The sequence below is a fragment of the Eubalaena glacialis genome, chromosome 2, assembly GCF_028564815.1.
Source record: "Eubalaena glacialis isolate mEubGla1 chromosome 2, mEubGla1.1.hap2.+ XY, whole genome shotgun sequence".
Classification (NCBI taxonomy): Eukaryota; Metazoa; Chordata; class Mammalia; order Artiodactyla; family Balaenidae; genus Eubalaena; species Eubalaena glacialis.
The window spans coordinates 182,483,925-182,509,371 of record NC_083717.1 but is presented as its reverse complement, the minus strand read 5'-3'; the positions used below and the strand labels follow the sequence as shown (position 1 = coordinate 182,509,371).

Sequence of the window (25,447 nt, the reverse complement as noted above, 5' to 3'; positions counted from 1 at the left end):
CCATCTTAGGGGCTCCATCTGAGCAGGAAGTACTATTGTTTACCTTTTTCGGCCAAAAGAGTTTCCACCATTGGTAGCTTTTGCAGTTTCCAAAAGATGCGTTCAAAATAGGAATTCTTTAACAACATCAGCGCACAGTGAACGGAAGCCAGGAGTTGGCTTCACAACAAGGTAGTCATTCATCTCATTACAGACTAAAAGGAAATAATATTGCCACCAAGTTCAGTTGCAGTGGCCCCTCTTAAAATACTGGAAAACATGTAGGCGGTTCTGGACTGGCTGGCACTCTTCAACAGAAGGACTCCTTCACTTTCTCCCTCTGTACTAATCTGCAAACCAGCTCAGTCAGAGAAGGTGGCTTCTTCAAGGTCTCTCCAGCAGTGAATGTGTTTTCTTCCCCTTTTGCAATGTGATAAGCAGCCTTATGGGTGCTTCAAAAAACAACGCTGTTTGGAGGCAAACTCTGTTTCATTAAGCAGCCTACTTGTAAGTAAGATCCTGCTTATCTGAAATATCTGTTGCTTGGAACATTGTGAGGCACTCCTTGAAGTTTATTGTCGTAAGCATCTATTGGCATGTACCATGTGATAGAAGTACCATAGCTTTAGTTAATCATGGAAATTATAAAAGTAAAATCAAAAGATTTGTGAGCTTCATCATACTTTTCCCCCCGACATTTTACTGATAGATAAAAATAATGGTAAAGGCAGGATATGTAGTCTTTAGCTCATATTATTGGAAAACTTCTGGATATCATCACATGGCAGGAGGATGACTGTTTATTATTTGACCTTACAGTGTATAACGTGGCATTAAGGATGATTTTATATTATTTGCCCACATACATTAGTGTCCTTTGCTACCTCACATTTATTTGGAGTGATATATGACATTTTTAAGGTAATAGGAAAGAAATCAAAGAAAAAGTATTTACAAACTCACGGAACACATATAGGGCACCTCCTAGTGGTACAAAGTCTTAAAGTCATTTACTTTTAGATTGGTTTAGGGAATAAGAACATTTTGCTTGGATGAGATGGCATAATAGTATTTTTAAATATTTTAAAAATTATCTTAGAAAAGAAGAGTAATATTATTTTTTGTAAGTCCAGAAGGTATAGAAGGGCTAACGGATGAATATTGTAGAAAGGCCTGTTTCCACTCAAGGTAAGGCATATTTTTTGAATATTTAGATCGCCCCATCAATAAAATGGGTGACTTTATGAAACCTCCTCTAGTTGGAAGTAGTAGAAATGTGTCTATTCCACCATTAGAACACCTACCTAACCTGTATTGTGACTTCTTTTTAATGTCTGGTTCCTAATTTCTTTGCCTATGAGGTCATTCACCTTAGGAAGGCAGCTAGCTGGAGCACTGCTCCGAGTGTGGGCTCAGGAGTCAGGCCACATGGGCAAGTATGACCTTGGGCAAGGGACCCAGCTCCTTTACGCTCCAGTTCCTTCATCTGTAAAGTGGAGATCATCCTCCTCACCTCCTCGTAGGGATGTGAGAAGAATCAAATGAAGTAATCCAACTCTAAAGTGCCTGACAGGTACTCAGCTGTTAGATGCTAACACCCTGTGGTCCATCTGCCACATTGGTCAGCACCTGGACTGAAAGACACACGTGAGCGCTGGGAAGAAGCTCATAGCCATCTTTCCGTGATGTTGTAGAAAGATTTTCTTTGTTGGAGAAGATAGATGGATAACATAATTTCTAAGGACCACAGCACTCTGGAGATAGGAATCTCAGAACAGGAATCTAGAGCAGGTGCCGTGTGTGTAGGGAACACAAAAGCCCCGTACTTAGAGAGGACTTGACTTTCTTCTGGGTTTATATAGTGCCTTACTCCATGGAAGGTATAGTACTCTTCTTTAGAATATTCTCTAGCTTCATTTCACTGCTTTTGAACAGATTAACTTTTTTCATTTGTATACTTTAGGTTAATTTGTTAGGTTCTAAAAGTTGTCATTTTCTTTTTTGGTTCACTTCTGCCTTACTAAGCTCTCAATCTATAATTGTTTTATTTACGAGATAAGACACAAACCTTTTATGAACTTTTTCTGTATCCCAGAATGTGTTCAGCATGTTTATGGTGTTGGTTTTATTAAAATCCAGAACATCCGATTTCTAGTACTGAAGAAGAATCTCTCTTATTTAAAGAAAAAATTCATTTATGGTTAAGCGTGTGGTCCCTGGAATCACACTGCTTTCATCTGAATCAGCTCTGCCACTTTTTACCCAAGTCTTCTGGCCACTTGCTTAAGTATTCTGAATCTGTTTCCTCATCTGCAGAATGGAATTACTGAAAGTACCAACTTCACTGGCTGTTCTGAGGAGTGAGTGAATCACTGTATGGATATGTTTAGCACGGAGACTGCATCGCCAAGTCCTTGAGGAATGTTGTTTCTCTCCCTCCTCAGGAGTACCACCGCCGTTCTTTGTCCATTGTACATCCTGGGTCGGCACTCATTTACTTCCTGAAGTACTAAACTGAATAACAGCTAAGATACAAGAGACCTTCCTTTAAAGCTCTCTTGGTCTAGTGGCTGGATTAGAATAGGATTTTGTGCTAAATACTGTCGAGGTGTGGGCAGGGTCTACGGAAGCACCAGTCTGGGTCAGAACTCAGACCAACTCCAGAATGGTCTGATGAATGCAGATGGTCTGATTAACTTCAAAAGTGGGACTGGGCTCAGCCATCCCAGGAGGTGTTTGCATTTTGAGAAGAGAAGAGCCTTTATACCTCGTAGGGATGAATTGGGGGCCTACCCCTTCCCTCTCAGTGTTTTTGCCTGCCTTCCCCTTCCTCCTTCGTCCCACCTCTTTGTGCCCTCTCCCCACTTCCCTAGGGAAATAAACACGGATACCTGCTCTGGGCACAGTATCCATATGGCCCCAATGCCTCACCTAGGGCAGTGGCACTACACACAGGATTTGCCCAACTGAGCCCTCACGTAGGGAGAATGTGGCGAGGTTGACCCACTAACTTGTGAGTTACTGCCCAGAGATGTAAAGGGGCTTCTGTTGGTACTGCTTGCAATTTAGGGTCTTTTAATGTCTTTCACATCTGGAGATCTCTTTTGTTTATATAATGTCAGCTTATGTTGCTTTAGACTTTTTAAATAAGTATAGAGGAGTACTTGAGGTACTTGATTTATATGTGTGTATGAGATTTTTTGTTTTTTGAGATTCTTAAGAACTATTTTCATTTGTTTACAACAGCAGTAAAACCTAGAGGTTTTATCTGATGTCTAAAATGTCCTAGTTGCTCCAGAATTGGATTGTGGTTAATTGACCATAATAACAGCTAGTTTCCTACAGCTAAAAATACTGAGGAGAGAATAACAGTAAAAGAGTGAAAGCATAACTTTGTCAGCAGTGATTAGATATGTAAATATTGAGGGCTAGACCTAGAAATATGTCTGACATAAAATTGAAGAAATATATCAAAGAACTATTGGAAACAGCACTAAGGATACTTTTTCATTCAAAGAGTGTTCTTTTGTGCATTGTAACTTTCAACTTGCACTAAATTACCACTCTGCCTGTGTAGCCTTTTAACTTTTTCTTTTTTCTTTTCATTTTCAGCTTATGGAAAAGTGTTTCTAGTTCGTAAAATAAGTGGTCATGATGCTGGAAAGCTGTATGCCATGAAAGTTTTGAAAAAGGCAACAATAGTTCAAAAGGCCAAAACCACCGAGCACACGAGGACAGAACGACAGGTCCTGGAGCACATCAGGCAGTCGCCATTTTTGGTGACATTGCACTACGCTTTCCAGACAGAAACCAAACTTCATCTCATTTTAGGTAAGTGTCAGTTGTCATCAGACTTTTGACTTTTTACGAAAACTTGGGTCTTGTGCCGTAATGCACTCAAAAGGCAGCATACTTCAGACTTAGAAGAAATGAAATCTTTTGACTTTCATTCCTCTCTCAGCGGTGGCATTTCCTTGAACATCATGAATTGCTCTGGATTTGGGACCTCCCATCCTGAAGGAATTTGTGTACTTCTCTTCCACGCTCCTTTATTAATCTTAAAACACTTGAGTCATTTGGGTGGCTGCTTCCCTGGGTGGTGTCTTCCATTCAAATGTGCTGAGCTGAGTGGGAAAGTGGGCCACAATTCTTAGGAATGTACAAGTTTGGGCCAACAAGGGGATATTTATGGAAATCAGGAATTACGAAAAAGAAAAAAGAAAAGATTTCTATTCTTAGAGATGCTTTGCCTTTCTGGTGATAAACCTGCTTTTCATGGAGATACCCACTAATCAGTCAACCCTTTGCTCACTCCCGTTTCTACCCACAGACACTTTCTGAATCCTTTCCTTTCCCAGAGTTGGACCGTTGTATACGGACTTTGGAAATGTCCTCTGTGCATATTGCCAGATTTCTTTGCAGAAAAGTTGTACCATTTTCTGTTCCTACATGGCAGTATTTCTAGTATTATACTCTTCCATCATAGAATATTTCTTCTGTTATAGTTTTAGTCCTATTCTTTTGAGAATTTGCACTTATGTATTATAATCCCCTGTTATTGATCTCTTCTGTGGATTAGATGAGGTAGAATTTCACATAGTGCTCTGTAAGCATTAGCTATTTCTTGAGTGCCTTCAGTGTGCCAGCACCACACTAGGTGTTACCCACAGTATCACTGACCCCTACAACACTGCCAGAGTCCTCTCATTAGAGATGTTGAAGGTTCTGGAAGCTGCATTTCCTGCAGTCACGTATCTTGTATAAGCTTGAGAATAAAGATTGGAACTCAGATCTGACTCATTTCAAAGTCTGCCCAACAGTGCTCCTGTTTTCTTTGATTACTAGTGGTATTTGGCAACTTTAGCGAATGCTCTCAGTTTGAAATTTATACTTTTATTAGTGATGCCTAAAATTGCATTCACTTTTTGAGTCATGAAGTTACACTTCAGGCCTATCTTGCAGTGCTTACCGTCAACTAACCATCCCAAATCTTTCATACACATAGGCCACAGTCTCTCCCGTCCTGTCAGAGTCTCCACTAATGTTATCATCTGCCTGTTGTTTCAGGCCTTCATTCTGCCCCCGTGTGTATCTGCTCAGCTATGTTATTTACTGATTTTTAAATATAATTCCTTCTGTATTTTTACCCAGTAGGTTGTAGGGGACATAAGATCGTAGTAGCCAGAAGCAGTAAGAACCCAAACTCCTGGCCTCTGCATCACCACACCACAGCTTCTCTCTCTTCTCTCTTTTTTCTGTTCTCTGACCATAACTGGATTCAATCTTTTAAAAATTGTTTATTGTAATAGTATAGTTTATAAATGATATTGGGTTGGCCAAAAGGTTCGGTGAATACATTGTTCAGTAAAGTTCTTGGTGAAAATAAAAAATGTGTCTTTCATTTTTACTTAAAAACTGAAGGAGCCTTTTGGCCAGCCTGATATTTTTAACTTAAAAGTAGATGAGTGAAATATGTTGGATCTGATTAAAAAACAGATAGTCCTTGATAATGTTGCTTTTTTTGTTGTTGGCTCTTCATTACTTTTGCTCTTTGTCAGTGGCCCACAAATAAATAAATACAAACCAAGATAAGAAAACCCATCTCTTGTGCCAGCTCACGAGTAGAATGTAGACAGTGAACTCGTTCCATCATATGGCAGTGCATTTTGAAAGCATGCCCTCTACCTCCTCTCCTCGTGGATATGTTTACTGTCATTCTCTTTGTGCATGTTTGTAGTTGTTATTTGACTTTTTTTTTTTTTTTTTTTGGGCCGTACCGCATGGCATGTGGAATCTTAGTTCCCCGACCAGGGATTGAACCCGTGCTCTCCGCAGTGGAAGCGCAGAGTCTTAACCACCACTGGACCGCCAGGGAAGTCCCTATTTGACTTTAAAGACAAAACTTTTCAGAAATCTTGAACAGGACATTATTATAAACTGTTTTTATGGTTCCATTATTTGTTTGCAGTGCTTAGAACTCACGCTAGGTCAGTTCTCCAAGTACTGTCTCAGTCTGCTAGGGCCGCCATAACAAAATATCACAGACTGGGTGGCTTAAACAACAGAAGTTTCTTTTTTCTCAGTTCTGGCACCTGGAAGTCCAAAATCAAGGTGCCAGCAGGGTTGGTTTCCTCTGAGGGCCATAAGGAAAAGGTCTGTCCCAGGCCTCTCTCCTCTGCTTGCAGAGGGCCCCCCACTTGCTGCCTTTTCACATGGTCCTCCCTCTGTACATTCACACCCCTGGTGTCCCTTTTTGTGTTCAAATTTTCTCTTGTAAGGACAGGAATCAGATTGGATTAGAGCCTATCCTAATGGCCTCATTTTAATAACTTAATTAGCTCTTCAAAGGCCTTGACTCCAAATACAGTCACATTCTGAGGTGTTGGGGGTTAAGATTTCAATATATGAATTTGGGGGAGACAGTTTCAGCCCATAACTGTCTTTAAAAGCTTATTGATTAACTTACTTTATCTAGTTTTTGGGTACTGTTAGAGGTTAATAGCAAGAATTTACAAGTCAAGCTTTTCAGGGGTCCAGCTGACCTTCTGCTCTGATGAATAAGTAAACACTATAGACCTTTTAAAAAACAATATTTTTAACAACTGCCTTATTACTACAAAAGCATATATATGCATATAGAAGCTATAGGAAAACAAAAATAAGAAGAGAAAACATATATTTTCACTACCCAGAGTTTACCTCATTATACATATATTTCTCTGTTATTACCTAGTATATCCTTCTAGATCTTTTTGACTGTGTGTCTGCATGCATGTATGTTTTATCAAAGTGAAATTGTCCTGTACATAGGATTTGTAACCAGCTTTATTTTTTTGAATTTTATTTTATTTATTTTTTTATACAGTAGGTTCTTATTAGTCATCCATTTTATACACATCAGTGTATACATGTCAATCCCAATCGCCCAATTCATCACACCACCACCCGCACCACCCGCCACTTTCCCCCCTTGGTGTCCATACATTTGTTCTCTACATCTGTGTCTCTATTTCTGCCCTGCAAACCAGTTCATCTGTACCATTTTTCTAGGTTCCACATATATGTGTTAATATACGATATTTGTTTTTCTCTTTCTGCCTTACTTCACTCTGTATGACAGTCTCTAGATTCATCCACGTCTCTACAAATGACCCAATTTCGTTCCTTTTTATGGCTGAGTAATATACCATTGTATATATGTACCACATCTTCTTTATCCATTTGTCTGTCAATGCGCATTTAGGTTGCTTCCGTGACCTGGCTATTGTAAATAGCGCAGCAGTGAACATTGGGGTGCATGTGTCTTTCTGAATTATGGTTTTCTCTGGGTAGGGTATATGCCCAGTAGTGGGATTGCTGGATCATATGGTAATTCTATTTTTAGTTTTTTAAGGAACCTCCATACTGTTCTCCATAGTGGCTGTATCAATTTACATTCCCACCAACAGTGCAAGAGTGTTCCCTTTTCTCCACACCCTCTCCAGCATTTGTTGTTTGTAGATTTTCCGATGATACCCATTCTAACTGGTGTGAGGTGATACCTCATTGTAGTTTTGATTCGCATTTCTCTAATAATTAGTGATGTTGAGTAGCTTTTCATGTGCTTCTTGGCCATCTGTATGTCCTCTTTGGAGAAATGTCTATTTAGGTCTTCTGCCCATTTTTGGATTGGGGTGTTTGTTTTTTTAATATTGAGCTGCATGAGCTGTTTATATATTTTAGATATTAATCCTTTGTCCGTTGATTCGTTTGCAAATATTTTTTCCGATTCTGAGAGCTGTCTTAGTCTTGTTTCTAGTTTCCTTTGCTTTGCAAAAGCTTTGAAGTTTCATTAGATCCTATTTGTTTATTTTTGTTTTTATTTCCATTACTCTAGGAGGTGGATCAAAAAAGATCTTTCTGTGATTTATGTCAAAGAGTGTTCTTCCAATGTTTTCCTCTAAGAGTTTTATAGCGTCTGGTCTTACATTTAGGTCTCTAATCCATTTTGAGTTTATTTTTGTGTATGGTGTTAGGGAGTGTTCTAATTTCATTCTTTTACATGTAGCTGTCCAGTTTTCCCAGCACCACTTATTGAAGAGACTGTCTTTTCTCCATTGTATATCCTTGCCTCCTTTGTCATAGATTAGTTGACCATAGGTGTGTGGGTTTATCTCTGGGCTTTCTATCCTGTTCCATTGATCTATATGTCTGTTTCTGTGCCAGTGCCATATTGTCTTGATTACTGTAGCTTTGTAGTATAGTCTGAAGTCAGGGAGTCTGATTCTTCCAGCTCCGTTTTTTCCCCTCAAGTCTGCTTTGGCTATTTGGGGTCTTTTGTGTCTCCATACAAATTTTAAGATTTTTTGTTCTAGTTCTGTAAAAAATGCCATTGGTAATTTGATAGGGATTGCATTGAATCTGTAGATTGCTTTGGGTAGTATAGTCATTTTCACAGTATTGATTCTTCCAATCCAAGAACATGGTATATCTCTCCATCTGTTGGTATCATCTTTAATTTCTTTCATCAGTGTCTTATAGTTTTCTGCATACAGGTCTTTTGTCTCCCTAGGTAGGTTTATTCCTAGGTATTTTATTCTTTTTTGTTGCAGTGGTAAATGAGAGTGTTTCCTTAATTTCTCTTTTAGATTTTTCATCATTAGTGTGTAGGAATGCAAGAGATTTCTGTGCATTAATTTTGTATCCTGCAACTTTACCAAATTCATTGATTAGCTCTAGCAGTTTTCTGGTAGCATCTTTAGGATTCTCTATGTATAGTATCATGTCATCTGCAAACAGTGACAGTTTTACTTCTTCTTTTCCAATCTGTATTCCTTTTATTTCTTTTTCTTCTCTGATTGCCATGGCTAGGACTTCCAAAACTATGTTGAATAATAGTGGCAAGAGTGGACATCCTTGTCTTGTTCCCGATCTTAGAGGAAATGCTTTCAGTTTTTCACCATTGAGAATGATGTTTGCTGTGGGTTTGTCATATATGGCCTTTATTATGTTGAGGTAGTTTCCCTCCATGCCCACTTTCTGGCGAGCTTTTATCATAAATGGGTGTTGAATTTTGTCAAAAGCTTTTTCTGCATCTAAAACGAGATGATCATATGGTTTTTATTCTTCAGTTTGTTAATATGGTGTATCACATTGATTGATTTGCGTATATTGAAGAATCCTTGCATCCCTGGGACAAATCCCACTTGATCATAGTGTATCATCCTTTTAATGTGTTGTTGGATTCTGTTTGCTAGTATTTTGTTGAGGATTTTTGCATCCATATTCATCAGTGATATTGGTCTGTAATTTTCTTTTTTTGTAGTATCTTTGTCTGGTTTTGGTATCAGGGTCATGGTGGCCTCATAGAATGAGTATGGGAGTGTTCCTTCCTCTGCAATTTTTTGGAAGAGTTTGAGAAGGATGGGTGTTAGCTCTTCTCTAAATGTTTGATAGAATTCACCTGTGAAGCCATCTGGTCCTGGACTATTGTTCGTTGGAAGATTTTTAATCACAGTTTCAATTTCATTCCTTGTGATTGGTCTGTTCATATTTTCTATTTCTTCCTGGTTCAGTCTTGGAAGGTTATACCTTTCCAAGAATTTGTCCGTTTCTTCCAGGTTGTCCATTTTATTGGCATAGCGTTGCTTGTAGTAGTCTCTCAGGATGCTTTGTATTTCTGCGGTGTCTGTTGTAACTTCTCCTTTTTCATTTCTAATTTTATTGATTTGTGTCTTCTCCCTCTTTTTCTTGATAAGTATGGCTAATGGTTTATCAACTTTGTTTATCTTCTCAAAGAACCAGCGTTTAGTTTTATTGATCTTTGCTATTGTTTTCTTTGTTTCTATTTCATTTATTTCTGCTCTGATCTTTATGATTTCTTTCCTTCTGCTAACTTTGGGTTTTGTTTGCTCTTCTTTCTCTAGTTCCTTTAGGTGTAAGGTTAGATTGTTTATTTGAAATTTCTCTTGTTTCTTGAGGTAGACTTGTATAGCTGTAAACTTCCCTCTTAGAACTGCTTTTGCTGCATCCCATAGGTTTTGGATCATCGTGTTTTCATTGTCATTTGTCTCTAGGTAATTTTTGATTTCGTCTTTGATTTCTTCAGTGATCTCTTGGTTATTTAGTAACGTATTGTTTAGCCTCCATGTGTTTGTGTTTTTTACATTTTTTTCCCTGTAATTGATTTCTAATCTCATAGCATTGTGGTCAGAAAAGATGCTTGATATGATTTCAATTTTCTTAAATTTACTGAGGCTTGATTTGTGACCCAAGATGTGATCTATCCTGGAGAATGTTCTGTGCGCACTTGAGAAGAACGTGTAATCTGCTGTTTTTGGATGGAATGTCCTATAAATATGAATTAAATCTATCTGGTCTATTGTGTCATTTAAAGCTTGTGTTTCCTTGTTAATTTTCTGTTTGAATGATCTGTCCATCGGTGTAAGTGAGGTGTTAAGGTCCCCCAATATTATTGTGTTACTGTCGATTTCCTCTTTTATAGCTGTTAGCAGTTGCCTTATGTATTGAGGTGCTCCTATGTTGGGTGCACATATATTTATAATTGTTATATCTTCTTCTTGGATTGATCCCTTGATCATTATGTAGTGTCCTTCCTTGTCTCTTGTAACATTCTTTATTTTAAAGTCTATTTTATCTGATATGAGTATTACTACTCCAGCTTTCTTTTGATTTCCATTTGCATGGAATATCTTTTTCCATCCCCTCACTTTCAGTCTGAATGTGTCCCTAGGTCTGAAGTGGGTCTCTTGTAGACAGCATACATATGGGTCTTGTTTTTGTATCCATTCAGCAAGCCTGTGTCTTTTGGTTGGAGCATTTAATCCATTCACGTTTAAGGTAATTATCGATATGCATGCTCCTGTTACCATTTTCTTAATTGTTTCGGGTTTGTTTTTGTAGGTCCTTTTCTTCTCTTGTGTTTCCCACTTAGAGAAGTTCCTTTAGCACTTGTTGTAGAGCTGGTTTGGTGGTGCTGAGTTCTCTTAGCTTTTGCTTGTCTGTAAAGCTTTTGATTTCTCCATCGAATCTGAATGAGATCCTTGCCAGGTAGAGTAATCTTGGTTGTAGATTCTTCCCTTTCATCACTTTAAGTATATCATGCCACTCCCTTCTGGCTTGTAGAGTTTCTGCTGAGCAATCAGCTGTTAACCTTTTGGGCGTTCCCTTGTATGTTATTTGTCGTTTTTCCCTTCCTGCTTTCAATAATTTTTCTTTGTCTTTAATTTTTGCCAATTTGATTACTATGTGTCTCGGCATGTTTCTCCTCGGGTTTATCCTGTATGGGACTCTCTGCACTTCCTGGACTTGGGTGGCTATTTCCTTTCCCATGTTAGGGAAGTTTTCGACTATAATCTCTTCAAATATTTTCTCTGGTCCTTTCTCTCTCTCTTCTCCTTCTGGGACCCCTATAATGTGAATGTTGTTGCATTTAATGTTGTCCCAGAGGTCTGTTAGGCTGTCTTCATTTCTTTTCATTCTTTTTTCTTTATTCTGTTCCGCAGCAGTGAATTCCACCATTCTGTCTTCCAGGTCACTTATCCGTTCTTCTGCCTCAGTTATTCTGCTATTGATTCCTTTTAGTGTATTTTTCATTTCAGTTATTGTGTTGTTCATCTCTGTTTGTTTGTTCTTTAATTCTTCTAGATCTTTGTTAAACATTTCTTGCATCTTCTGAATCTTTGCCTCCATTCTTTTTCCGAGGTCCTGGATCATCTTCGCTCTCATTATTCTGAATTCTTTTTCTGGAAGGTTGCCTATCTCCACTTCATTTAGTTGTTTTTCTGGGGTTTTATCTTGTTCCTTCATGTGGTACATAGCCCTCTGCCTTTTCATCTTGTCTGTCTTTCTGTGAATGTGGTTTTTGTTCCACAGGCTGCAGGATTGTAGTTCTTCTTGCTTCTCTGTAACCAGCTTTTTTTGCTGTTTTCTTTCAGTTAATGATGTCCACCTTTCCTGGTTAATAAATTTTCATTTCATTTAATATTCGGTGATACACATTTACTGCTGCATAATGAACCACTCTAAAATTTCATTGCTTAAACAGTGATTTATTTTCTCATGATTCTCTGGGTTGGCTGGGCAGATCTCTCATGGTTCTATGGGTTGGCTGGCTTGCTCATGTGGCTATAAGCTGGAGAGCTGGCTGGGCTTGAGAGCTAATGTGGTTTCATTCTTGTGTCTGAAAGTTGGTGCTGCTGTTGGTTGGGGCACCTCTTTTCTTCTTCACGTGGCCTCTCATCCTCCCAGTGCAGTAGTAGATCAGCTTCTTCATATCATGGCAGTCTCAGGGCAGCTCATGAAGACAGCCAGGAAGGCAAACATAGAGGCTGCAAGGCCTTACGAGGCCAGGCTCTGGAACTTACATAGCTTCACTTCTTTTTTTTTTTTTTTTTTTTTGAGGCATGAATATGACAAATTTTTTATTTCAAAGTCTCAAATTTTGACCAGCATAGCACCACTGACACAGGTGCCCTGATAGAACTTTATGATTTGGTCACCAGAAATGATTATGCCAAGGTATAATTAAGGCTAACTGATCAAAATCCAGGTACGCAATACCAGTTAAAATTCAGGTAGAAACTACCAATTGTAGGAACCCTGGGACTGGTTTTCCAGGGAACCTCTGAATTATTTTTTAAGGCCACAGCATGTATGAGGACACTGGCCCACAGGCTTGCTTCTCACATGTAGAAACTGATTGACTAAGAGGTAGATGAGAGATTCCAGATTCCACTTAGCAGTGGAGAGGCAGGGCTCCAGCTTCTGTGTCAGAGGCCCCAAAGCAATTCCACCTGAGCTGGAGCTCAGGTAAGGGGGCAACTTCCTGGCACCTCCTCCTCAAGGTGGAAGGGGAGGAGGGCTGCCACTCCTCTCTTGGTACCACCGATTCCTCTTCCCCAGCCAGGCAGGGCCTCTCTCGTTCTCCACGCTGACCCACCTGCCTCCCAGGGTTAATCTCACAAGTCACTTGTCCCCACAGAGGGGTGGATGTGGAGCCTCCTCACATCAAGTCAGAACATGACTGCTAACAATTCACCACACACAGCTGAACTTCACGGGTGAGCCCATAGCCTCCAACCATCTCCCCCACATCTGCTGAAAGGAGAGGAATCGGAGGTTTCCCTTTTGGTTTTCCTCCCTGGGAATCAGTTCATAGGAGATGCTAAGCAATGAACATTATGAGTTTATCCACAGACAGATGTGTAACTGCACACACTAGATTAAGAGGAGAAAACACACACTGATTACCTTTCTAAACACAAGAACTGAAGGATTTGGCTCAATTATGCACAATGGCTTGTGTCTCTAAAAAAGCTGTATGAAAAATGAACTCATGTTCATGCATGAATTAAACCGACTTCATGAGCTCTATAGAGACACATTAACCTGTGCTGTTTCCCTGGAAGCTCGTGAGCCAGGGCTCAGCCTAACAGGTACTGCCAAAAGCCCCTATGAGCCTCACTTCTAACATGAGACCAACCCAGATTTAGTGACTAGGGAAATAGACTTCGCTTCTTTTCACGTTTTTTTTAAAGATTTTTTAAAAATGAATTTATTTATTTTATTTATTTATTTTTGGCTGCATTGGGTCTTCGTTGCTGCACACGGGCTTTCTCTAGTTGCAGTGAGCAGGGGCCCCTCTTCATTGCGGTGCACAGGCTTCTCATTGCGGTGGCTTCTCTTGTTGTGGAGCATGGGCTCTAGGCACACGGGCTTCAGTAGTTGTGGCATGCAGGCTTCAGTAGTTGTGGCACATGGGCTCTAGGCGTGCGGGCTTCAGTAGTTGTGGCACACAGGCTCAGTAGTCATGCCTTGTGGGCTCTAGAGCGCAGGCTCAGTAGTTGTGGCGCACGGGCTTAGTTGCTCCGCGGCATGTGGGATCTTCCCGGACCAGGGCTCAAACCTGTGTCCCCTGCATTGGCAGGTGGATTCTTAACCACTGAGTCACCAGGGAAGCCCCTAAGATTTTCTTAATTGAAGTATAATGGACATACAACATTATATTAGTTTCAGGTGAACAACGTAATGAATTGATACCTGTATATATTGCAGAATGAGCCCCACAGTAAGTCTCATTAACATCCATCACACACAGTTACAGAACTTTTTTGGTTGTGATGAGAACTTTGAAGGTTTACTCTCTTAGGGCCTCTCACATATGCAGTCGAGTAGTATTAACTGTGGTCGCCATGCTGTACATTACATCCCCATAACTTATTTATTTTAGAGATAGAAGTTTATACCTTTTGACTCCCTGCACCCGTTTTGCCCATCCCCCCAACCCCTCACCTCTGTCAGCCACCAATCTATTCTCTAGCTATGAGCTTGATTTGTTTGTTTCTTTGTTTTAGATTCCACGTAAAATGAGATCATATGGTATTTGTCTTTCTCTGTCTGACTTATCTCACTTAGCATAATGCCCTCAAGGTTCATCCATAGTGTCATAAATGGCAAGATTTCATTCTACTTTATGGCTGAATGATATTCCATTTTACATATATATAGAAATACACACGTGCACACACACAGCATTTTCTTTATTCAGTCATTCATTCATTAATGGACACTTAGGTTGTTTCCATATTTTGCCTATTATATGCTGCAGTGAACATGGGGATGCATATAATTTTTCAAGTTAGTATTTTTGTTTTCTTCAGATAAATACCCAGGAGTGGAATTTCTGGATTATATGGTCGCTCTATTTTTAATTTTTTGAGGAAGCTCCATACTGTTTTCCATAGGGGCTGCACCAGTTTACATTCCCACCAACAGTGCCAAGGGTTCTCTTTTCTCCACACCCTCGATAGACTTCACTTCTTAATGAGGCGACTGCAAAGAATTTGTGGCCATCTACCATACAAGTTCATATTGACATTTCACTCATTGTCACGTAATATCCTTTACAGCTGATTTGTCCAAACCAGGAACACTCACTTGGTTGTTATGTCCTTGAAGTCTCTTAATCTGGAACATTCCCTTTTTTATATCCTTGGTTTATCGGTCTGAAAAAATATCTTGTAGTATCTTTAGGTTATTCCTCTGCTAAATTCCAGTATTTGGGAAATTAGAGCTAAAGTCTTGACAGATTGACATTAAATATTTTAGCTAGAACACACCATAGGTGATGTTGCATATTTCATATTATATCACATCAAGAGGAACCTATTAACTGGTTGTTAGTAATGCTAAGGCAATTACAGAGATGACAGTCTGATCCATTTATAATGGAGTTATGTTTTTTTCCTTAGAAGTGAAAATAATCTCTGTGATGTTTTGACACTTTATGGTTTTAACATTTAACACTTCATAATTCTTTGTTTAAATCAACTGTTTCATCATGAGTTGCAAAATGGTGATTTTTCTAAATCTGTCATTTCTTCTATATTTATTAGTTGTCATTCTTCTGAAGAGTGTGGTTTTCTCTCATCCACTGTAATGTTTTGGTTTCCCTGAGATGCAGTTTCTGATGGAAAGGCAAGACGCAGTCCCTTTAATTGTCAATATTCAAAGTTAGAAGTTAAAGAGCAAACTCAAATGGTGCTGTATTTCAGGGTCCCTGATAATCAGCTGTCTTCAGTCATAACCAGAGGTAGCCTGCTCTAGGTATTGATACTATTCTGACCTTTCTTTTTTTCACTTAGCAGTGTATCCTAGCATTTACTCTGTAACAGTTCATAAAGATCTTCCCCATTCTTTTTTATCCCTGCATAAAAAAGAATGGGGAAGATCTTTATCCCTGCATTCCATTCCATTCCATGGCATACTTAACCAGTTCTCTAGGACTGGATCCTTGGGTTGTTTCCAGTCTTTTATTTTGATGATTCAGGGTACAACTTGTACATGTCATTTCCCACTTGCATAGGGAAAAACTGTAGGCTTGATTCCTGGAAGGAGATTGCTCGATGTATATTTTTGCCATCTGTAATTTTGCATATACTTTTCCATAGGGGTTGTACCATTTTACACTCCCACCAGCATTATATTAGAGTATCTGTTTCTCCACAGAGCATATTCTCAAGCTTCTGGATATTTGCCTGTCTCGTAGATGAGGTGGTGTCTCAGTGTAGAGTTAATCTGCATTTTTTAAGTGAGGTTGAACATCTTTTCATATGTTTAAGGGGGTCATTTGTCTTTTTCTGAGAATTGTCTGTTTGTACCCTTTGCCCATTTTTTCTTCTCAATTTTCTAGGAGCTCTTTGAGAGATTAAACATTTGTGATATACATAGTAAATATTTCCATTTTCCATTTGTCCTGACTTTATGATGTTTTTACCATGTAAAAATTTTAAATGTATGTATAGTGGAATTTATTTAAAAACTATCTTTATGGCTTATGGATTTTAAGTCATAGTTAGAAAGATCTCCTCAACTCCTGTGGTTATAAAGGAGTTCACTGATGTGTTTTTCAGTACTTGGATGGTTTTATTTTTTGCATGGAGAACATCTATGTGGATGTTTACTCCTCCCAACACCATGGAGTAAAAAGTCCAAGTTTACACTGACTTGAGGTGCTGCCTTTTTCATATTTTAAATTCTCAAATATGTTCAGGTCTGCTTACTGACTGACTGACTGACCTGTTTGTTTGGTTGAACCATATGCCATTACCATACTGTTTTAGTTTATCAAAGTTTTACAATAAGTTTTAATGCCTGGGCAGGCTACACCCCTTTTATCTTTCATTTCTCTTATTTTTCAGAGCTTTTTTGGGGCCCATCATGTTGGTTTATTTTCAACATGAACTTTAGAATCAAATTGCCTGGTTTTTGGGGGGGAAACTTGTTAGGGTGTTTTTAGTGCAATTGTTTTATATTTTTTAAAAAATGTAGGGAGAATTGACATTTTTATGATTTGGGTTATTCCTGTTCAAGAACATGGTATGTCTTCTCATATGTTGAACTCTTCCTCTGAGACCTTCAGGAGTTTTTTAAATCATTTTCCTCCTACACACATTTCTTAAGTTAATCTTAGATATTCAATCATCTGTCACTGTTGTTAGTAGGGTCTTCTTTCCAACCATATCTTCCAGTGGAGAGCTGTTAATTTTTGTACATTCATTTATCTCTTGCTGTCTTACTGCATTTTCCTACCTTCCCGCGAGTGCTTGTGTCCTGCCCTGTTCTTTCTCAGCCTGCTCACCGCATGCTGTTTGGTGGGTATGGGTTTTCTTAGGCTCTAAGTTTTGCTGAAGGAGTAGGTTGTGGAGGTTTACAGTCATTCTTGCTGTTCTTTAAGATGCTTCGGGAGTAGACTTGGAGATGCAGGTCTAGGCTGCCATCACGCTGCTACCAGGATTCGTGGCTCACTGGGGATTTCTTCACCAGGCTGCTCCTTTGGTATAAACTGCTTCCTTAGCACAGGCTTCTCCACACGATAAGATCATTGTAGTGTTGGTATTACTTTGACAGATGCCTACCTTTGACATTTGCCAGATACGGAACATAGCATTTCTCTCAGCACTGAGTACGGATGATTGTTTCCCACAGTATTCTTTGTTTAGGTGTAATTGCCTTCCACCCATTTGTATTGTTTCTGCTATCCTCTAAATCAGGGGTCAGCGGCAGTGGACTAGATTTTGTCTCTGGACTGTAATTTGTTGACCCCTGAAGTAAATTCATCTGTTATAAGTCACATCTATGTTTTTTTTTTCTAATTCTACATTATTAATATCTTTTTAGGCTTTGTTTTAATTTATATCTAATGGCATCATATAGATTTGATGGGTTTTCTCCTTTATATTGTTTTAGCCTTTCCAAATATTATAACATGGAGACCATACCTCTTTCTATCACTTTTTCTGTACCTCTCTCTGCGTGCTTACAACAAGAAATATACAAATATTTTCATCTATTCTCTCTCTCGCTCTTAAAACTCGTATTCATTTCAACTGTCAGTGGGAAGGAATGCTATGTAGAAAATAATCCATAAAAAACAATTTTTCTTTTGGTGTCCTCTGATGTCTGTTAGTAGTAATTTTGTCAAAACACCAGCTGATCTATGACTGTGTAAACTGTTAGATTAATCAGAATTCACAAGACACTAAAGAACCAAATCACAAAGGTATTTATAAAGGTGATGCCAAGGAGCATTCTCAATAATGAATGCCACCCCTGCCTTGTAGATAGTTCTGTCATCATGAGTCATCCTTTCAACATGAGCTAAAAGGTATTTAAGACATTAAAGTTTCACTTTCAAGTATTAATTTCATCTCAGAAATTGCAGGGGTGAGGATACTTGCTGAGATGGTAACAATTAGAATCGTTCATGATCCATTGCATTCTACAGCATAGAGCAAAACAGACAGTGACTGAAGGAGCTTCCTCACTTTGAAGTAAATATGACTAATTCACAGCACTGATAAATAGATATGTCTTTGTCAGAACTTTGTAATGATTTTGATGCCCTGGAATGCATTCGCAAGAGGTGCCATTCGAATGTTGAGCTAAAACCAGAAAAAAAAGTGAGATGACTCTGGCATGACATTAAAAAGAAATTACTTTCAGGTATGTGTGGTCCATCACATTAAGACTGCACTTGAGACACCAGACAGGGAGGAATCAAGCACGATTTAGGTGGTCTGGAGGAGGAAGAGTAGGTGGAAGTGAGGACCAGAATGTGTGGGATTGATGTACATGAAGTGTCTCCAAAGGAACAGAAAATTTTGTAGAAAAAAAAAAAAAGACCAAGGAACAGGGCATGGTTGGGGATGGGTGGGTACTGAAAGATGGGGGAAATATGGGATAATGGCAGTTAGCTCTTTGGAAGCTGCCACTGTAAGAAGAAATATGAAACAGAGAAGTTCTAAAGAGAATTTGAGATAAAAAGACTAGAGGACGAGAGGTCAGTCAGAACATTACCAGATAGAAGTAGGTGTTTGGAGAGTGAAAGCGGAACAGAGACTCTTTCTTTGAAAGTAGGAGATGTAGGTTTTAGCCCTTCTTTCTGTCAGTTAACTCAGCTACTTCCTCTCCTACCAGCAGATTTCCGTGAGATTGCATGAACAAGACATAGCCTAAAAAGTTGGCCAGATCCTTACATGGTTATCCTTTTGCATCCTCAATGGAAAATAGAGCTATCAGGAAGTTTCTGTAGTTCTCAGTAATACTCTAAGGCTTATGCAACTCAGTATCTCCAGTGGATTTCAGTTTCTCCGTCTGTTAATAGAAGCACGTAAACTACAAACAGTAGAGAGGTTTCTGGGTTCAACATTAAGTCAAGTCAAATGTGTAGAGGTCTTGAGCAGCTGAAACTGTCCTCTACCAACTAACAATGTATGTTTCTTCTCGACAAAGTGAATTCTTTCCGTGTTCTTAATGCTCTAATAGCGTGGCTTCTTAACAGTGATGTTAATAGTGTGAATAGAAAAAATTGTTGCAAATACTTACAGGTGACTTTGAACACCTAATTTTTTTTTGTTTTGAAATGTAAATTAAATAATATGTACTTTAAAAGTAATAATTTTGATTGAAAGCAGATGCTGTTTGCCCTAATGTTAATCTCATGAGATACATTTTTTCTAGTCTTATTGAGATATAATTGACATGTAACATTATATTTGTTTAAGGTACCCAACATAATGATTTGATATATGTATATATTGTGGAATGATCACTGCAATAAGTTAACATCCCTCACCTCACAGTTACATTTTTTTTCTTGTGATGAGAACTTTTAAGATCTATTCTCTTAGCAGCTTTCATAATACAGTATCATTAATGATAGCCCCATGAGATATTGTCACAACTATATTAAAAGTTTTGTCTTAGGGAGTTGCTAGAATCCTGGAAATTTTGTGGAGATCTTCAGTTCAAGTTCTTAAAGTTAATTCATTGTTTAAAAAAATAAATTTACTAGTTCAAAGGCTACTTCTCTCTCCTCCAGTTTCCACCCATCTTCCTATACACACAGAGAGACAGACAGACAGACAGACACACACACACATACACACACACACACATACGTATGCTATCCTATATCCAAGAAGAAATGTTATTGAGGGTGGGGTAACCTTACAACAACAAAACAAAATCTACTTGCTGTTGTTAAGTATCTGTGTCAATTAAGTGTCATTGAAATGAGACATAAATTACGTCCCTAATATGAAAAAAGTTTGACCTAAATTAATGTCATTCTAGTAAAATAGAGAAAAAGAACTTTTTTCAAAAGGGAACAGTAAAGAATCTGGCATTTTAACAGTGTAATTTTAAATTATTTTCTAAAGGACATATTAATGTGTCAAAGTACTAGAATTATTGCACATTGGTAGAAGTCTTGAGCATTCTAACTTGTTACTTCTCTAGACATAAACTTCAGCCAAACTTTTGGTGAGCCTTTTTCCCACAGTCCATGGGCCTAATACTGAGCCACTTAGAAGCATAGGAGTCTTGCAGAACTTGAAAGGAGAGGAATAAATGATGGCTCACCTAAGAGATAATATATGGCTTCAGATTCTTCAAGTTCATTGTGTAGGTTTCTTGGAGGACTCTTGGGATATTGACCCTTTGATACAACAAGTGAACTGCATCAAGGTATTGTCAGTTGTAGAACTCTTTATTCATGCTACAAATTCTTGCCTGTTTGCTATGTGCCAGGTGCTTGGATAAGAGTAACAAACAACCTAGACAAGATTCTTGTCCTCCGGGCCTTATCATCTAAAAGGGGAACAGACATTAAACAAATTAGTACACAATTAAGTAATAACCCTTGAAATAAGTAGTTGGAAGGAAATGCAGAGGTTACTAGTGAAAAGACATAAGTCTATTCTGGGTTATTAGGGAAGACCGTCCAGAGAAGTGACATTTAAAGTGTAACTTAAGAGGAGAAATAGAAATTAGAGGAGCAACAGGAGAGGATAGGGATGAACATTACAGACACAAGGCTTCACCCAGCGTCTGTGATAGCCTAAAGACAGGAAGGTAAATGTGAATATAGTGTAGTAAAGGCGGGCCATGCAGGGCCTTTAGATTTGAGAGTCAAATGAACTTGGATTTAAATTCCAGCTTCATCACTTAATAACTGTGTGATCTTGAGCAAATTATTTGGTTACAAGCATGATCTACAAGTTATTAGTGTATCCATTAGCCTTTTCTGCATAATAAACTATCCCAAATTAAGTGGCTTTAACACAACCATTGGGGGAGACTCACTTTGGGCTGGACCCACAGGGATGATTCTTGTGCTGTGCTCTTCCTGAAATATTCTTTCTCTTGGTTTGCAAAGTGCAGTTGAAAAGTCAAGAAACATGAGGACTGCAAAGTATCCATTTACTTTAGTAACATGAGGTTGTTTTAAACCTTAGACTATACTGGTGTTATGGGGGTGGAAGTGGAACAGCCCTGTGTTTAGGAGTGAATAGAGGCTGTGGTAGGCAGAATAACAGCCACCCAAGGATGCTGACATTCTCATCCTCAGAACTTGTGAGCATGTTGGGTTACATGACAAACAAATTAAGGGAATTAAGGTTGCAGATGGAATTAAAGTTGTTAGTCAGCTGACCTTAAAATAGGGAGATTATCCTGGATTCCCTGGGGGGGGGCCCATAAAAGTGGAAGAGGAAGGCAGAAGAGGAGAGTCAGATGGAGATATGCCTACAGAAGAGGTTAGAGTGATGCAGTGTGGGAAGTGACTCAGCTGCCACTGCTGGCTTAGAAGATGGAGGAAGAGGCCATGAGCCAAGGAATGTGGGCAGCCTCTTGAAGCTGGAAAAGGCAGGAAACAGACTTTCCCTTAAAACTTCCAGAATAAGTGCAGCTCTGCTGACACCTTGATTTTAGCCCAGTGACACCCACACCAGACTTCTAATCTACAACATAAAATAATAAACGTGTCTTGTTTTAAGCCACCAAATCTGTAGTAATTTGTTACAGCAGCAATAGGAAGTGAACAGAGAGTAAGTAAGGAGAGTCAGATCAGACATGTAGAGCACTCTTATTCTTTTTTTTTTTATTTTTTTTAAATTTATTTTTATTTTTGGCTGTGTTGGGTCTTCGTTTCTGTGCGAGGGCTTTCTCTAGTTGTGGCAAGTGGGGGCCACTCTTCATCGAGGTGCACGGGCCTCTCACTGTCGTGGCCTCTTGTTGCGGAGCACAGGCTCCAGATGCGCAGGCTCAGTAGTTGTGGCTCACGGGCCTAGCCGCTCTGCGGCATGTGGGATCTTCCCAGACCGGGGCTCGAACCCGCGTCTCCTGCATCGGCAGGCAGATTCTCAACCACTGCGCCACCAGGGAAGCCCTGTAGAGCACTCTTTAAAGAACTTTTGCCATGAAAGGAAGAAGAGAAGAGAAGATGGGACATACGGGATTTAGGGAGGATGGTCGTGTTTTAAAGTGGGAGAGATTTTGTGACTTTGAATTTTCACATTATTTGTGTGATTTCTGTGTTATTTTTATGCTTCTTAGAAACACAACATCAGAGTGCTTCATCTGGCACTCCAACTACTGTCACATAAAAATCTTTAAAAGCAATTTATTTGCATTTGAATAAAAACCAGATATCTCTGCAATTTTAAAACATGAGGATTGCACTAAAATTTCAGTTATTTAAGAAAATTTCTCTTTTGCTTAATACCAACTAAAACTAATTAGACCCTGTAGTACTTTGTAGAAATATATATTAAACATTTATAAGCTTTGAAAGTATGCTTACATTGAGAGAATAGGTAAGTCAGGACACCATAAATTTGAATTTTATTTTAAAATCATTATAATTAAACATGTCATTATTTTTCAGTTCTATAAATTGTAACTGATGTCTGTAAATAATAACAGTAGTCAATAGTCATTTTTAAATAAATGCTTACTGCATGTTTGGCCCAAGTTTAACTCTCAATAGCTCATTTAATCACCATGACAATCTTATGTGCGAGTTGGCATTATTTATATTCCTATTTTATGGATATAGAGTATAAGCCATTCTACATATAAAGAAGATCATCTAGCAACTACAAATGAATTGAGGTATAATCTTTTTCATATAGGAAGTTCCTTCTAGGTTTAATCAAGGAACCAGTAGTCTATACAAGCATCATATGAGGTATTCCATTTTATGGACTGTAAATAAATCTCAGTATAATTTTAAGTTGATAAATGTTTTTTCGTAAGAGTCACATTGATGAAATGTGCCTCACAGCTCCTGAGAACATATCATATTTATTCACTTGTTTATTTATAATTATTGTCACAAAGGTGTACTATTGATGGTCTCCTTCTCTTCTTCAGTTATGAACAGAATGAATCTTAAGACTTATTCCGAACCTTTCTAGGAGGGGAAGAGATCAGAATTTAAGAGATATGTTCATCAGGAAATGTGTTCTTGCTATGTTATTACCCGTTTCCTTCTACTTTTCCCCGTCTTTTTTGCTGCCCATTGGTCTATCTGAATAGCAGTTTTTAGCTATTATAATATTTAACTATTTCTTTCTACTTTTACTGTTAATAAACTTGAGATAAAAAATCTGCCCTAGTTCTCCTATATGGCTACAGCAGCCAGTAAGCAGAGTATTGCATGTTTATTCAATTCATGCAACTGATATTAGTGGATGCTTTATATTTGCTAGTGTCAGACCCTGTGCCTGGCAGAGAGAAAATTGCCCTGGGACTTTCATCTGCCTCATTGGTGCCACATTTCAACTTTGCTTTCTGACAGCATACATTTAAATAAGCTTTTAGACTAAAAGGTAAAACATGTCATTAGAAAAGTATGAATCTATTTGTGAACTATACTCTGTAAAGCTTATCTTTGTGTCTACTATTTTAGAAGCTTTGGAGGTTTTTTAAAAAAATGTCTTTAGGAATTCTAAAATTATTCTTCCCCTGCTTAAACCTCATTCTTTCCCTTATCTTCCTCTTCTAACCCCTTCCATTGTGCTCGGTGGATAACCCCATGTGCACAAGCACCCTAAATCTTAACCGAGTGTGCCTTATTTATCTTAAGTAAAACCTCCTGTCCTTGGAGGATGGTACCTATCCAGCAGCCCCTTTTACAGAGGGGCCCCTTATGCTCAACAAAGTAATGGTAGTTAAACGTCATTTAAAAGTCAGAGCTTCATTTGTGAAGGCGCTTTTTTCCAACTCCCTAACCTCAGTCCTGTACTTAACTGACTCCTGGGACACGTGCTCACCTTTTCCAGTGACTTATTCAGGCCTAGCTTCCCTTTCCTCCAGTTTCCTTCCATCCCCTTCCGCAATTTTAGCAGCCGTATTGATAACTAGTTCAACACCATGCCAAGCCACCTTCACATGTGATGTTTTAACCTTTACTTCACTGTAGCCATTCATAAGCCTAGTCACACATTGGGCCTTGTCACTAAAACCAGTCGCACGTCTAAGACCTCTAATCAGGTTTCTTCTTTGACCGTAATCTTCTCTTTTTCTCCTTTCTCACACTCCCTGGGCCTGTTCTTCAATCCTCATTGATGCTGCCTTCCCTCGAGTCTTTCCTGCCCCTTTCCCTGCACCATCTTTGGGTTGCACGTGCCTCTTTACTGGCCTGGCATCTGCCTGGTCTGGCACATGAGAACCACTTGCCCTGTTAACCTTCCTCCTCGCCTGACATGGCAGTTGCTTTGATTACTCTCTAAACTTTTTTTCCAGTACCACCTTTCTAAGCTTTCCTCATATGTCTCCAAAATGTGTCAGCTGGGTCTGGCCTGAAATTCATGCTGATAGTCTCAACAGAATTTCACAGAGGTTAGCAGACATTTTACTCCTCTCTCCTGAGTGGCATGTGACTTTTGCTAACCTCTTACTACTTCTCAGCCCTGCAGCCTTATCAATGTCGTCTTCCCTGTCTGAGGTGCCCACTTGTCCTACTGCCACTGAAAATCTATCAAGTCCGGCTGCTGCAAACTCTCAGATTTTCTTCCCCTCTTCTTTCTTCTGCACCTTCAAAATTTCTGTGTCCAATTTGAAATGCCTATCAAATTGGTAGAAATTAAAGATAATGATAATAGCAAGAGTTGGTGAGAACTTTGTTTTCTAAGGCATCCATTCACTGTTAGTGGGGAATATAAATGACCTTTTGGAGGAAGGTACCTGTAAACATTGGCAGCAATTAATAAAATTAATATGTACGTATGTTGTGACTTAGGGTCAGAGTCTGAAGAGCCATGATATCCGATGCATATGTGATCATAAACCAGATCCTTGGCTGGGGAAGAGTAGCTACAAAGAGCATTAGTGGGGCAAATGACAAACTTTGAATAGAGAGTATAGATTAGATAATAGTATTTTTATCATAAAGTTTCTGATATTGATAATTGTACTGTGGTTATATGAAAGGGCATTCTTTTTTTAGTATTTGCACACTGAAGGACATAGGAGCTTGATGTCTCCAACTTATTCTCAATTGGCTCAGGGGAATTACACAGAGAATACTAAAGCCAATGAAGCAAAATATAAACAATTGGTGAATTTGCATGCTGGTTATATGGGGATTACTTGTGCTGTTCTTGCAAATACTTTTTGTAAG

At 38.8% G+C, this 25,447-nt stretch overlaps 1 protein-coding gene across 2 annotated transcripts in view; it reads left to right on the top strand.

The window, feature by feature from the left end:
• RPS6KA5 (ribosomal protein S6 kinase A5) overlaps positions 1-25,447 on the top strand; it is a 189,004-nt gene that overhangs the window by 77,084 nt on the left and 86,473 nt on the right. For both annotated transcript variants that reach the window (XM_061181170.1, XM_061181169.1), the window contains one exon: positions 3,592-3,810. In XM_061181170.1, coding sequence (XP_061037153.1) covers positions 3,592-3,810 — 219 coding nt within the window. The remainder of the gene's footprint in view (positions 1-3,591; positions 3,811-25,447) is intronic.